Raw genomic sequence first — 16154 nt, 5'->3', positions numbered from 1 at the left:
GAACACGGTGACATTCAGAACGAAAAGTACAGTGATGATCTCCAAGTTCAGGAGCCGCTGGGTTTATACTCGGAGCAGATTGTGCTATTTTCAATTGCAAAAGTAATTTGTGTTCATTAAAGGAAATTTGAGAAAGGAGAGAAAAATACGAAGACGGAAATTACCCAAGACTTCAATACTAGAAGAAAACTTCTGTATAATGTTTTCTTTCTTCTTTCACCCCTGTAGTATATTTCATGTATTCACAATATACACAACACCGTGTTTACACACAATATATGCTGCTGTGCTCATTTACATAATGAGCATGTCCCAATTTTATTTAGCACTTTCCATAAGCATGTTTACATAGTCAAGCATGTCACTAAACTATTATTAACCACGTCCCTATTGCTGGACACCAAGGGGTGCAAATAATGATTCAGAAAACACTTTTCTTCCAGAAAAACACCAAACCACAGCAGTGCCTGACTCATGCCAGCCGGCCTGCACGATCATCTCGAATCTAAAAACCTCTGCTAATTCAACAGGCAGAGGATGACATTTCTGCTGTAAACATTTCTGTGATTAATAAAAGGCTGAAGGCTTTTTTGTGTGCTTATTAGCGATGCTCATTTCCTCCTTCATGAACTGTCTCTCTGCGTACACACTGGGTTCTTCATATTCCACTTGCTGGAAAGTATTATCTGTTAATATTAACAGTTTTTATCTGTTAAAGATGTTAATATCTTACTTACATCCGTTTGTCCTTTGAATTCTTTTACCTCCAGAAGTTCTAAATGCTTACATAGTCAAATCTACTGATATTTTGTGACTTCTTTTATTGCTTTTAAAAGCCTTTCCCTTTCAGTGACCGGGTAGCTGTTTGGAGCCCTGGTGGCATAGTGATTAAGAGCTACAGCTGCTAACCAAAACGTCAGCAGTTTGAATCTACCAGCTGCTCCCTGGAAACCCTATCAGGCAGTTCTACTCTGTCCGATAGGATCGCTCTGAATTGGAATCGACTTGATGGCAATGAGTTTGGTTTTTTTGGTTCGGCAGCTATTGAGCTGCATTTTTTTCTAGTTCTGTTTTTTCAGCTCGCTTCTTCTTAAAGCACACTGAGTTACTCAATGGCCTCGGACTTCTTCTGGGGCTGGTTTTGGCCATGCTGGGCTCTCCTCGCTTCCTGCACCATTTCTCAGGCCTCAATGCCCCGCTTTTACCTACTGCTCTCATGCCACGTGGAGGCCCCCTATCTGCACATTTTATCAGTTACTTCAAAGGGAAGAATGGGGGGCGGGGGGGCATGGCTGCACTTCCATCTTGCTATCTATCCAGTGAGTGCATCATTTTTAACCTTAGCAAAAAATACGTCTGAGGTTCTTCTATTCTAGTCGTACATGCAGTGCCCCCTAGTGGCAAGGCCGGGAATTCAGAGGGAAGCGTAAGACACAGCCCTGCCTGGGGAGCCCAGGGTCTGGAGAGGAGCTGCTTAGTGTGTGACCCAGCAGCAGCAGTACCTATGTCTGAGGTGGTGGTGGCAGAAAGGAGGGAGAGGTCCACTCTCCTGAGCATGAAGGGCCAGAACCATGCCCGGAGGGCCGGGGAGGGGGAGCCAGGCGCCCAGCAGGCTTACCTCGGGGTGCTTACGCCGCATGTGTCTGCTCATGGAGGCCCTGGTGGACACCTTGGTCCCGCACAGCTGGCAGCTCTGTGCCTCGACCTTGTCGTGGGTGAGCTGCACGTGCTTCTGCAGCATGTACTCGGTGACGTACTTCTTGTCACACACTGAGCACGTCCACTGCTTGCCCACTGCGCGCATGCGCACGCGCACAGGGAGGAAGAGAAAAGGCAGGTCACGAAGGCAGCTTGTCCCCGGCTCCCCACCGACCACTGCCCAGGGTCTCGGTCTCGTTCTTTATTACCCTCTGTCCCCGTCAGGCCCAGAAAGGAGGAGCCAAAACCAAAACACCGACCCTGTTGCCGTCGAGTCAATTCCGACTCACAGCGACCCTACAGGACCGAGCAGAACTGCCCCATAGAGTCTCCAAGGAGCGCCTGGTGGAGTCAAACTGCCGGTCTTTTGGTTAGCAGCTGTAGCACTTAACCACTATGCCACCAGGGTTTCCGAAAGGAGGAGCAGGGGACCCGAAACAAACCCCAAGAGGTGGCCTTCGTCCTGCACACAGAATGTTTGCGATCAGCTGCGTCACTGCCCCAGTATTTGCAAATTCAGGAATGCATATTTGCAAGCTGAAGGGGGCTGATCCGTAAGAGGCAAGGGCCATCATTAAACCAAGATTGCACTGAGGGTTCTGAAAAAGTCTACATTCTACAATAATAGCATAGTCCCTTTCATCCCTGTAGCCGTGCGGGATGAACATTCTCTCAGACCGTGCCAGGCTTACCTGTGTGGATGAGCTTGTGGGTCTCCATTGTGTTTCTCTCACTGAAAGTCTTTCCGCATAATTCACACATGAAATCTTTAATCCCTGCAGGAAAAAGGCACATGTAATTTCAGGTGTTTAGTGTTTCATTTAACTAACCATTGTCGAGGTTGCTGTTAGTTGCCATTGAGTTGGACCCCAACTCATGACAACCCCATGCACAATGGGATCGGACCGTTGTGATCGACAGGGTTTTTACTGGCTGATTTTCTGAAACAGGCTGCCAGGCCTTTCTTCCTAGTGTGTTTTAGTCTGGAAGCGCCACTGAAACCTGTTCAGCATCATAGCAACGTGCAAGCCTCCACTGACAGATGGGTGGTGGCTGCACATGAGGTGTATTGGCTGGGAATCAAACCTGGGTCTCCTGTATGGGAGGCAAGAATTCTACCACTGAGCCACCACTGAGGATTTCTTATTCCTGACATATTTTAGTGCTTGTAAGCCTTTGGCCAGGTCCTAGTCTGTCTTAGCCTGGAAGCTCCACTGAAGTCTATCCACCGTGAGCGACCCTGCTCATATTTGAAATATTGGTGGCATAATTTCCAGCAAAGACGTCACTTTAAGGACTAAGGTGCAACTGACCCAAGCCATCATATTTTCAATAGCCTCATATGCATGTGAAAGCTGGACAATGAATTAGGAAGACCAAAGAATTGATGCATTTGAATTATGATGTAGGTGAAGAATACTGAATATACCACAGACCGCCAGAGGAGCAAACAAGCCTGTCTTGGAAGAAGTACAGCCAGAGTGCTCCTTAGAAGCGAGGATGGGGAGACTTCATCTCCTGTACTTTGGACATGTTATCAGGAGGGACCAGTCCCTGGAGGACATCATGCTTGGTAAAGTAGAGGGTCCGCAAAAAAGAAGAAGACCCTCAACAAGATGGGTCTACACAGTGGCTGCAACAATGGGCTCAAACACAGCCATGATCGTGAGCATGATGCAGGACCAGGCTGTATTTCGTTCTGTTGTACACAGGGTGGCTATCAGCTGGAATGGACTTGACCGCACGTAACAACAGCAAGCCTTTGGTGGAAGGTAAATGGCCAGAAGACAACAGACAATAAACATTCACTTCCAAACTCAACCAGAAGACTGTGGCTTGAAAAACGTACCCTTCTATGGTGAAATTTCATATTAAAAAATTACATGATGTGGGAAGGCTTGTCTGAAAGCACATGTGTAGGGCAGAACCCACGTTAAAAAGAACAAACTATTTTTAGAAAGTATTCATTTATCTGTACCTCCTTTCACCCACAAAAGTTTTCAGGCAGCTTAAATGATACATATAACGCCAGAGTAAGATAGTAATCGAACGTTAGGGCCAAATATGAAGAGAATATAAATATGCCAAGCATAAGAGGTAAAAGAATTGCCATGATTATGTAATACACTTAAAAAACAAAAAACTCCAGCATGACTTGACTTTTGTCTGCTAGGATGACAGGTGCTGGACCACGAATTAGTCCCATGGGACTGGATAACAGATACTACCCAGGAAATCTGCTGTAACAAATGGATACCAGAGTGTCTTAATCCCCTACTGTGGTCACACATGGATGGATGTGGGTTCTAAGATGCCCTCTTGTGGGAAGAGGCCATGAATCCCAGAGGCTGAAAGAGTCCCTCCAAAGTCCAGGGCAAGACCAGCTTGTTTGTTTATTTTAAGGAAACTTTAAATAGAAGTCAAACCTACATACAGAGAGACAGACAGATCATGGGAACAGCTTGATATATTTTCACCAAGTGAAGAGATTATATATAACCAGTACACAGATGAAAAAAGAAAAAAATATATATGTCCATCATCCTGCCACTCCCTGTGGCACCAGGAAGCATCCCAAAGTTAACAGGTATTCTGGCCTAACAGGCTTTGTCTAAAAGAATCACCAGTTAGAGGGATACTAGGAAGGGAAGGGCCTTACAGATAGTCCAATAAAAGGCTGCTATTTTCCAGACTAGACATGGAACCCATCCAGAGGATGTGGGAAATCCAGAGGGTTAAAATGGCAGGCCTGGGCTCTGCCTGGAAGAGTCTGGGCAAGTCTGGGGAAGAAATCAAAAAGTGGTAATTTTACCCAGCCTCCTGGGTGATTCAGATAAATGAACACCAAGAATGAATACTGCCAATTAAAAACAACGACAAAAATCAAGTTTAAAGGGCATACCATAGGAAGAAGTTGATGGGTCCCAGGACACTCTGAGGTACCACTGCCCCAGAGTACACAATGACCCTTTTTCAGCCTGAGAGCCCAGCCCGGGGCCCGAACCCAAACCTATAGAGCAGGTGCCGGAAAGCTGCCGGTCTCTCCTGGAATGGGCACTGCCACGCAGGGGCCTAGCAAGCGCTGTCCCCAGAAAGGGTCCAGGGCCTGGACTGACCACACATTTAGAATAAGCAGAACCCAATGTCATGAATTTACCCTCCACTGGCTCAGGTCTGAGAAGGCAGAAGCTACATCTATGAAATGCGACAGGTCTCCCTCTGCTCCCCCCAGTGCTGACAGCTGTCTGAGGCCAGTGCCGTGCGAGCAAGAATGGAACAGCGGTCTGATTTACCCTTCCAAATGGGCAAGTGAACCCTTGTCACACCTTTTCAGCAAAGGTTTCTTTCCCCAAATGGGAACAAGAAAAACGATTTTAAAAGGTAAGTTAATTCAGTCCCATAAAGATCTATGAGCACTCAGGGCCCAGGGCAGCTATGGCGCCTCCTTGGGGCGCTCTGATGCAGGGGCAGAGGACAGATGGGGTAGAGCATTTCCTACACAGTGGGTCTGTGTGGTGGCAGGCCCCACTGTGGGGGTATGTGAGTCTAGAGGAGGGCACACAGTCCAGAACTGGGGGAGCCAGGATACTTCCCAACTTGAGCTGAGACCCGAACACTGGCCAGGGGCTCTGGGAACACAGAGGTGAGCACCCTTTGGAGAAAGCCGGGGACTATGGAGGGCTGGGCACTGTGGGGACACAGAGCTGTGGCTGGCCTCTTGCGGGAGGAGGGGGGAGGCGGTGGGCAGGCGGGCCAAGCATGTTAACTGTTTGCACCACCCAGGGAGACACACACACACATATTTGCACACATATACACACGTATATACGCACACTTACACACATAAAACAAACCAAACCCGTTGCCACTGAGTTGATTCTGACTCATAGCGGCCCTATAGGACAGAGGAGAACTGCCCCATAGGGTTTCCAAGGAGGGGCTGGTGGATTCAAACTGCCGACCTTTTGGTTAGCAGGTGTTGCTCTTAACCATTACGCCACCAGAGATCTCCCCCCCGCACATATACACACACACACGCACATGTATACACACACATATACACACATATACAATGCCCATACACACATACACAAATACACACACATATGCACACACATATATACGCACATACAGACTGCCCATACACACATACACACACATATGCACACACATACACACTCATATACACATGTATACACAAATATAACACATATGCAGACACATATACATGTGCATGTATACACACATATACAGACATGCACACACATACACATATATACACACTCATATACACACAAATGTAACACATATACGCAGACATGTACCTATGCATATGTACGCACACACACATACACACACCTTTATCTATAACCATTTTAAACAGATGCATTTGTCTGCTTGTGGATACACCATAATTTAGCCATTGCTGTGCTAATGGACACTTGGGATATTTCCAAGTTCCTCTACTATCGACAAGGACATGATAAACATTCTGGCATGCACATCTCATGCACCTGTCTTCCTCGTGCACACATTCCTTGAGGGAAAGGGGTTGGGTCGGTGGGAAGAATATTTAAGAACTGACAGACATTACCAAATGCCGGATGGCGAGCTGTGCTGCAGTGTCTACTCCTGACATGGATGATGGACATGTGTACCTTATTGAGTGTAATGGTGACATGGACAATGGACACGTGTACTTTACTGATTGTAATGGTGACATGGATAACGGACAAGTGCACTTTACTGAGTGTAATGGTGACATGGACAATGGACACGTGTACTGTATTGACTGTAATGGTGACATGGACAATGGACACGCGTACTGTATTGAATGTAAACGAGTCCTGACAGGGAGGGAAGCTTTCGGAGAAATGTAGCTACTTAGCCACAACTCCCGTGAGGCTTACCCAGAACACCTGAAGCTTATTGGGCGTCTAAAGAAAATGAGGTGTCCCTGGGTGGTGCAAACGGTGAAGCACTCGGCTGCTAACCAAAAAGTTGGAGGTTTGAGTCCACCCAGAGGAGCCTCAGAAGAAAGGCCAAAAAAAATCAGCCGCTGAAAACCCTCTGGAGCACAATTCCACTCTGACACACACGGGGCCCTGAGTCGGAACTAACTCAGCGGCAGCTGGGTTTGCAAAGAAAACGAAGAACAGGGAGGCGGTTCTCTTTACGGCGCCTGCTTCACTACCACGCGCGTTTGCTTTGAGCTCAGAGAGCGCGCTCTGAGGGGAGACCCCCCCGCGGGCCCGGGCCCCTGGCGCTCACCCGTGTGGCGCTTGTAGTGCTTCAGCATGTTGACCTTCTGGGCGAACTTGCGGTGGCACTCCTTACACTCGTACTCCTTGATGCCCTTGTGCAGCTTCATGTGGTGGCGCAGCGCGTGCTTGGTCTTCATGCCTGGGGGGCGGAAGCAGGCTGGGGTGTCAGCTGGCCTCCTAGGCCAGAGTGACCCTGGAACACGCCCGACCCTGCATTCCACGTGGGGATGCCTGACCCTGCGATGCCAGACCCCACCCCAACCCCGGTATGCCCGACCCACTCTGATCCCAGGATGCCCAGCCCACTCTGACCCCAGGACACCCAACCCACTCTGACCCCGGGACACCCAGCCCACTCTGACCCCAGGACACCCAACCCACTCTGACTCCAGTATGCCCGAACCCACTCTGACCCCGGGACACCCAACCCACTCTGACCCTGGTACGCCCGAACCCACTCTGACGCTGGTACGCCCGAACCCACTGACACCGGTACACCCGAACCCACTCTGACCCCAGGACACCCAACCCACCCTGACCCTGGTACGCCCGACCCACTCTGACCCCAGGATACCCAACCCACTCTGACCCTGGTATGCCCGAACCCACTCTGACCCCAGGACACCCAACCCACTCTGACCCCAGGACACCCAACCCACCCTGACCCTGGTACGCCTGACCCACTCTGACCCCAGGATACCCAACCCACTCTGATCCTGGTATGCCCGAACCCACTCTGACCGCGGTACACCCAAACCCACTATGACCCCGGTACGCCCGAACCCACTCTGACCCCGGTATGCCCGAACCCACTCTGACCCCAGTACGCCCGAACCCACTCTGACCCTGGTATGGCCAAACCCGAACCCACTTTGACCCCAGGACACCCAACCCACTCTGACCCCAGGAGGACACCCAACCCGGTGTCCCATGAACGGTGCCCAGCTCATCAGCTCTAGCAGGCCCAGTTGTCAGGAAGCACGGGGCTGGTGCGGAGAAAGAGGGAGATCGAGGAGCCTCATCTCCATGACAGACTCCCTGCTCTACCCACAACGAGACCCTGGGAAGCCAGCACCCTAAGAGGCCGCTGGAGATTTATGGGTGAGATCTATACACGCTCCTCTGTAAGGTGCCGAGGCTGGCACAGGATGTGTATGCAATGATAGCAGCTGTCACTCAACACACACATTTCACCATTGTGACCCAATTAAATAACTTCTTAAGTCAAAATACAGATATGTAAAAGTCTGACCAAGGCTTCTTCTTGATCTTGATAACATACATATTAATTATAATTAGGAATAAGACCACTGACATAAGACACTCTATGGTTTAAAGGGAGTCCCGGGGTGATGCAAACAGTTAAGCGCTCAACTACAACCAAAAGGCTAGAGGTTTGTGTCTACCCAGAGGTGCCTCGGAAGAAAGGCCTGGTAATCTACTTCCAAAAAATCAGCCACTGAAAACCCCATGGAGCACAGTCCTACTCTGACACATATAGGGTCGCCATGAGTCAGAGTGGACTAGACAGCAGCTGGTAACTGGCATGGTTTAAATGGTTTAATACTGATATCCAACTTATGTTTAGTTTAACTTGACAAAGCCAATCTTGTTGTGTTGTTGTTGCTGAGTGCCGTCAAGTCAACAATCTTAAGGAGGTGAAAAAAGCTACAACTACTCAGATCAACAGAGACAGCATGGACACTGGTACAGGGTTTGGATCAGAGCTGGAAGGAGTCTGAACACGGCAGGAACACCGTCCATGCGAGCCAGTGTTGCCCAGGAAGGCCTCGTGTGATGGCTACAGGAGGTTGTGGGTGACGGGCACCCAGACACAGGGTCAGTGGCTCAGGAGTTCACTCCCGGTGGGCCCAGTCCCAGCTCACGAGTCCCAGAGGAGACAGTGCTAGTGATTCCCGGGGAAACTTAGAGACCAGCCCTGTGGATTGCAAAAGGCCCCACCACGAAGCAGAGGGCATGTTACTGCGGACCCTTAGTCACTCCAGAAAACAACCCTGTGGCCAACCCCTCGCGTGGTGGGCGGGGAGGCGTCTCTGCGCACTCAGACCACAGCTATGATCACCCCCGCTAGTCACGGTAGGACAACGCCTGTGCTTGAAAACAGATCTCTCTTACGCTGTGAGCAGTTCCCTTCCAACTCAATTTGCTCTACCCGGTTACCTTGGAAACCCTATGTCTTAGGTGATGTGGAGGTGAATTTCCACCAGCCCCTGCCAATCCTAAAACCTGGAAGAGGTAAAACGGCCGGGGTACCATCTGTGCAAAGCCACGAGAAATTGACACTGTTGAGCCAGTAGAGGGCACTGAAGTCTCTGGCATGAAGTCCATGTTGTCTGGTAAACACAGAAACAGATAGGCTCCTACGTTACTGGGGGGGAGTCCCTGGGAGGCGCATGCTCTTGGCTGCAAACCAAAAGGTTGGAGGTTGGAGTCCACCCAGAGTTGCCTCGAAGAAAGGCCTGGTGATCTACTTCCCAAAAAAGCAGCCATTGAAAACCCTATGGAGCGCAGTTCTACTCTGACATACCTGGGGTTGTCATGCATCAAGAACGGACTTGAGCAACTGGGAAAAATGTTACGGGAGTGGGGAGGACACGTGTGGGGCTATTGCCAACTATGAAAGAGCTTTTTCCTAGAAAAAAAAAAATCACTTTGCTTAAATAACCAATACGCATAGTGAAAAACAAATTCAGGCCATCAGAGGTCCCGCCCTCTAGAGGCAGGCCGCACACACGCACAACCTCCGCTGTGCACATCCGGGCAGCTTTTTCTGGCCCCACAAGCCCAGCTGGCTGCACAGCCCACACCTCCTCCACTATGCGGCCACCTCCGTCCGTGCTGTTTGATGCTGGTCCCCAAACTGTCTTTCTGCTTCTGCTGCAGAGCACTTCCATTCCAGCCAGTACAAACCTGACAACTGCACCGTTTTCAACAGCTAAATGCTATTCAGAAGAGAGACCTGGCCATCTACTTTTAAAACTCAGCCCGTGAAAACCCTATGGATCACAATGGTCCAATCTGCAACCGATCGTGGGGATGGCACAGGACCGAGCCGTGTTCCGTTCCCTTGGGTGGGGGGTCGCCATCAGTTGGGGGCCAACTTGATGGCACCTAACAACAGACTATTCGTGGTGTGCACCGATTCATCCACCATCACCTGCGCACTACTACGTGTCACCACGTGGTTCCAAGCGCCAGCACTGAGCAGCGAACCACAGTCCCCGGTCTCTGGTGGCTTCCATTCTCAGTGGGAAAGATAGACAAACAGGCAGATAGAGCTGTTAAGTCAGAGGGTGGGTGATAAAGAAGAGTGAGCAGGGACAGGGAGAGAGGAATGGAGGGGGGGAAAAAGAGAGGGGCAAGATGCTGCTTCAGATTGCAAGAAGTGGGCAGAGCTGAGTCACTGGGGGAACAGCATTCCCTGCTGGAGGAACAGCCAGCCCAGAGGCCCTGAGGCCAAGGTACCAGCGTTCATTTGATGCCACCTGGCTGTGCCCACTTGTTTTGCCACGGGCAGTGCTGTGGAGAACATGCTCGGACATATCTTCACACACCATCCATGTGTATTTATAAACAGGACACGCGTCCATTTAATTTTGGTAGACGCTGCCTGACTGACCCTCTCCACCCCCACTAATTTATACTCTACCCCAAAGGACTGGAGCATGCCTGTTCCCTTCCTCTCCCCCACCCCTCAGCATTAGGAGTTACCCCAGGCTGTGAATGGCACCCACAGTGACCCCATGTGTGTCAGAGGAGAACTGTGCTCCACAGGGTTTTCCAGGGCTGACTTCTTCAGAAACATTGCCAGGTCTTTCTTCCTAGGCACCTCTGAGTGGACCCAAACCTCCAACCTTTTGGTTAGCAGATGAGCACATTAACCATTTGCACCATCTAGGGTCATCCTGAGTCAGAATCCACTCCACGGCAACTGGTTGCTTTTGTTATGAGCGGCACGGCTGGCACTTAGGCTCTAAGCCCTGATACCACAGTTTGTTCAAGGCAAGGTCAGTCAGGTGGGTGATGAGGAGCATAGAGGGAGCTGGCCCGCACTGCACATGCCCCACACCAGCATCCGTCCCAGATGAGATTCTCAGTTGAACTTATTCTAAATTATAAAAGTACTACATGGTCATAGAAAACACAGAGAAGAGACAAAAAGTCCACCCCACAGCCTAACCACACCACTAGGCTTAGAAAGAACCCAGAGGTTGAGGGGAACCTCACTACCATCAAGAAGCAGAACAAGGAGCGCATCCTTTGGACCTGGGGTCCCTGTGCTGAGAACCTCCTAGACCCAGGAGTCAGAGAGAGCTGTAACACTGTGGGAGGCAGTGGTGTGAGACAGTCGGAATCAGGAGACCAGCGAGAGATGGTGTGGGAGGATTCCAGGCCCACAAAGCAAGAGAGCTGAGCACCTTCTGGCAGGAGGCATGTTGGTGGAGTGGGGTGCCTTGGGGCACTTACTGGTGGAACTAAAGAGCTTTGTAGCACTTGCTCAAGCAGGGCAGAGGCCAGGCCCAAACAAGAGTCGAGGACAAGAGAGAGGCCTGCTGGCTTGTGGGCACAGCGGAGAAGAAGCCAAGCAGGTCCTGGCAGCAGCAAGGCCCTGAGAAGAAGCTGTCCTGGTCAAAGAACTGTATCCTGAATTATTCCTGTTACTTCCAAGTTGATCCTGATCTTGAACTGTAACCTGTTACTTCCTAATAAACCCCATAATTGTGAGTATGGTCGGTGAGTTCTGTGTGGCCACTGCAACTAATTATCAAATCCAGGAGGGAAGCAGAGAGTGCCGTGTGGGGATGGCTGATGTCAGAATTGGTAAAAAGGGTGGAGGTACATCTGACCTCTACTGCACAGGAATCGGCTTTGGGCTGATCTTGACTAAACTCCCCCTTCGGGAAGTAAGATGAGGAGGTCTGACACTGCCGTTTTTACAACCAGAACGCTCCTTAGAAGTGGGGATGGCAAGCTGTGTCTTGCTTACTTTGGACACAGCATCAGGAGGACCCATCACCAGAGAAAGACATCATCCTGGTAGAGTAGAGAGCGAGTGAGGGTGAGGAAGACCCTCAGTGAGATGGATTGACACGGTGGTTCCAACAATGGGCTCAAGCATAACAACGATTGTGAGGATGGTGCAGGACCAGGCGGTTTTGTTCTGTTGTACACAGGGTCACTACGAGTCGGAGCCAACTCTACGGCACCTAGCAACAACAGTAATTATTTCAAATACGCTAATAAGGCCTGGTGATCTGCTTCCAAAAGGTCCCAGCCTTGGAAACCCTATGGAGCAGTTCTACTCTGCACGCTTGGGGGTGCCATGAGTCGGAATCGACTGGACAGCATCTAACAACAACAATCAAGATTTCTAGCGGGTGGAATTATTTTTATTTTCTTCACACGTTCCTGTGTTATTTAAAAAAAATCAAAGGAAACAATAAAACTATGGAGTGTACAATTTGTGTGTGTGTGAATGTGATCCATAGGGTTTTCACTGGCTGATTGCCAGAAGTAGATCACCAGGCCTTTCCTCCTAGTCTGTCTTAGTCTGGAAGCTCCACTGAAACCTGTCCACCATGGGTGACCCTGCTGGTATTTGAAATACTGGTGGCAGAGCTTCTAGCATCGCAGCAACACACAAGCCACCACAGTATGACACACTGACAGACGGGTGGTGGTGGCACGTAGAATTTTAAAAAACCCTAACGGCAAAGCAGGCAGCCTGGCTTGCTCCCCACCTGAACGGGGATGTCTTGGTTACCTACCATACAGGTGGATCTGGCCACCACCGGAAAAAGCCAAAGCCAGACCTTCTATACCAAGTCTTTTAAACAGTTTAAAAATAAAACAAAAAACAGGAATGGGTTGAAATTTTAGCCTGTACTGGGATTATCTTTGATTTTTCTCATTTCACTTGCTGATTTGAGATGTGTTATTAGTAGATTTTATTTATCTAACCAATGTCATGTTATTAAAAAAAAGCTTCGTTGGCCATGGTGAATTATTCCTAATGCACTGCTGATCCCAGTCAGAAGTATTTTCTGTGCTGAGGGTTCTGTATCTACTCTCAGGCCCTCTGGGGCTCTCAGGATGATTTTATCCTTTACACATTTATATGGTGCATTATTTTCCTACTTCTAAACCAAACCAGTTTTGTTGAGTCGATACTGATTCATGGCGACCCCATGTGTATCAGAGTAGAACTGTGCTCCATAGGGTTTCCAATGGCTGATTTTTGGGAAGTAGATCGCCAGGTCTTCCTTCCGAGGCACCTCTGAGTGGATTCGAACCTCTAACCTTTTGGTTAGCAACTGAGTACTTAACCATTTGCACCATCCAGGGACTCCTATTATGTTTTCCCACTTCTAAGATTATGTATTTGTGCCTTTAAACTTATCACGTCTTTTGCTGTTGGAACTACTTTATTTTCTAAATTCCTAAATTGAATACTTGGCGCATTTTTCTTTTCTTTTTTCAAGTAGATGGTTTAAGTCTATGGATTGACCTCAGATCAGCTTTGGCGACAACTCTTACATCTTGCTATATACCATGTTCTCACTGACAGTCACCTTTAAGGAGCTTAATGCAGCCTTTGCTCTTATGGAGCTGACCTACACACAGTGCATAGAGCGTTTCACTGTGACTCACTTTACCACGCTTTGGTAGGCACAGCCGTGGTGGCGTTTTCTCTTACATCCCCCAGAGGCTGGCCTGCTCGGTCCAGCTGTTTAACTGTGACTCGGTTTCCCGCGCTGTGGTGGGCGCGCCGCGGTCCGTGGCGCGAGGCCCCGCGTACCTTTCCCGCACTCGGCGCACAGGTACTCGCGGATGTTGTCATGCACACGCATGTGTTCTTTAAGCATGTCCTTCCTGGCAAAGGACTTTCCGCACTGCTCGCAGGCGTGGCTCTTCACACCTTAAAAACAAAACAAAACAAATCCAGATTTCAAAGCTGCAAAATCCACACCTGTGATTTGCGCACAGACGCTGTAAAGGACAAAGAACCACAGTAAGGACACGTGGGTCTCTTGGTTTGCTTCCCAAGCCCTTCCCTCCGCGCACTCTCCGGCGGGGAGGCGCCCTGACGGACGAAGGAGGGGCAGGACCAGGTAGGCAGTGCAGGGGAGACGGGGCAGGTACAGGAGGAGCTGGGAAAGGGGTGGGATCTCACCTACCGGGAGGAGGGATGCACCCGAGAACTCACATTACGACCCCCTCCCCCGCGGTCGCGGTCACCTGACAAAGGCCACACCCCGCACCTGTGTGGATGAGCTTGTGCCTCTCCAGGTTCCCGATACTGTTGAAGATGCGCCCGCAGATTTCGCAGGGGTGGATGTACCTGAAACAAACGCAAGGCACTTGGGCCCTGGCCCCCGCGGCAGGACGCGGGACTCTCCTTAAGCACCCACATCGGCAAAGGTGGGTAAAAATGACGGATGGGTGGGATGATTCCCAAACAAACCCACTGCCGCGGAGCTGATTCCGACTCCTAGCGACCCCACAGGGTTTCTAAGGCTGTAAATCTCTACAGAAGCAGACAGCCACATCTTTCTCCCACAGAGACGCTGGTGGTTTCAAACAGCCGGCCTTTCGGTTAGCACTGGATCACTTTAACCACCGCGCCACCAATGCTTCTTATCTGGATGATAAGAAACCCATGTATTCTGTCTCTAACTACGACTATTCATTCCCTCGAATTGCCCAGATAGCACCGAGGGTGACCTGGGTGCCAGAGGTAGGGGCCAGCATTAAAGAGACCTAATTACTGCGGGGAACCCTGGTGGCACAGTGGTTAAGAGCTCGGCTGCTAACCATAAAGGCTAGCAGTTGAATCTACCAGGCGCTCCCTGGAAACCCTATGGGGCAGTTCTACTCTGTCCTCTACGGTCATTATGAGTCAGAATTGACTCCGTGGCAAAGGGTTTGGTTTGCCTTTTTTGGTAATTACTGCTGGGAGGGCGGGGGGATGGTGTTTTGGGTGTTCGGGGGACAGGCCAAGAACTGCACCAGTTTTTCTGTGAGGTTGCCTCACCCGGCCATGCGTTTTGTTGAGATGGTGACAGGGCCGAGGGTGGGGACTGTGAAGTAAAGGACAAACGCACAGGTGTGCTTTTCACAGCCTGGCCAGGAGGCTGCAGGTGGCTCACTAAGGCGTCCGCCCCTTTAGCCGCCCAGCCTCGTGCGCCCCAGCCCGGGGTCTCACTTCTGGACGTTGGGGTCTGGCAGGTTCTCGCGGTGGATGACCATGTGGGCGTGATAGGTGGCCTTGAGGGCGAAGCGGCGGTTGCAGATGCTGCAGCCATAGCCCTTCTCCTTGTGAACCTCCATGATGTGCTTCAGGTACTCCTTCCCCCGGCCGAAGGTGAGCTGTGGGCGCCGAGGACGGACAGACAGACAGGCCGGCGACACCGTGACCCTCAGGCAGAGGGTGGGCGCCACAGGCCCTGGTCAGCCATTTGTCATTCCCACTCTCCAAGTGGCCCCAGGTGCCCTGAGAGCCCAGCACTCCCACCAGAAGGGCCACCAAAGGGCAGGCAGGACCAGCGCCCGCCAAGCCGCCAAGGATTCGGGGTTACCAAGTCCCCCTCCAGCTCCGCCTACCTCCCGGGTGGGCGAGTACCAGCCCCCCACCCTGGCCTCCCCTCCAGATGGTACCCTGAACCTGCCTCGTCTTCTGCCCCTACCTCCACCTCTCTGCCTCTCACCCCTGTCCTGAGTGGCTCTGAGGGGTGCATGACCACCCACCCCCGCCCCGCAACAAGCATGCGGTGGCGAGGTGCTCGGGGATACTGGGAGGGGAGCTGTGTTCAGAAGGGACCTGGCTCCCTCATAGCAGAGAGGCCCCAAGGCGGGCTCGTCGCCAGCACAAGCAGGTGCTGAGGACGGGGAGCATGACCCCACGGGAACAAAACCACCCTCTCTTTAAGAAGATGCCCTTTCCATGCTACCAGGCCCCGGGGCAGGGCTCTGGGGAAGAAGGAGGAGGAGAAAAGGAGAGAGAAGCCTGGCCCGAGGCCGGCGCTGCTGAGTGTCAAGGAGACGGACGGCCCCCGGGAGACACACGGCTGGGTGTGCAGGCACCAGGCCAGGAGAGGGGGTGAGTGATGGTGTGGTCTGTGGCACACGGTGAGACCCACACGCATGTGACACAGATGAGCTTCCACAACA

General features: G+C 51.0%; 1 protein-coding gene across 1 annotated transcript in view; it reads right to left on the bottom strand.

Moving 5' to 3' along the window:
• The window catches only part of PRDM15 (PR/SET domain 15), a 77056-nt gene that overhangs the window by 11389 nt on the left and 49513 nt on the right, over nucleotides 1–16154 (bottom strand). Inside the window, 6 exon segments of the mRNA XM_023739096.1 lie at nucleotides 1619–1794; nucleotides 2391–2474; nucleotides 6970–7101; nucleotides 13783–13902; nucleotides 14246–14325; nucleotides 15190–15353. Of these exon segments, the coding sequence (XP_023594864.1) occupies nucleotides 1619–1794; nucleotides 2391–2474; nucleotides 6970–7101; nucleotides 13783–13902; nucleotides 14246–14325; nucleotides 15190–15353 (756 nt within the window).

The sequence above is a fragment of the Trichechus manatus genome, unplaced genomic scaffold (assembly GCF_000243295.1).
Source record: "Trichechus manatus latirostris isolate Lorelei unplaced genomic scaffold, TriManLat1.0 scaffold00128, whole genome shotgun sequence".
NCBI classification, from domain to species: domain Eukaryota; kingdom Metazoa; phylum Chordata; class Mammalia; order Sirenia; family Trichechidae; genus Trichechus; species Trichechus manatus.
Note: the sequence above shows the minus strand (reverse complement) of the source record. Positions and strands in the feature narration are given on the sequence as shown.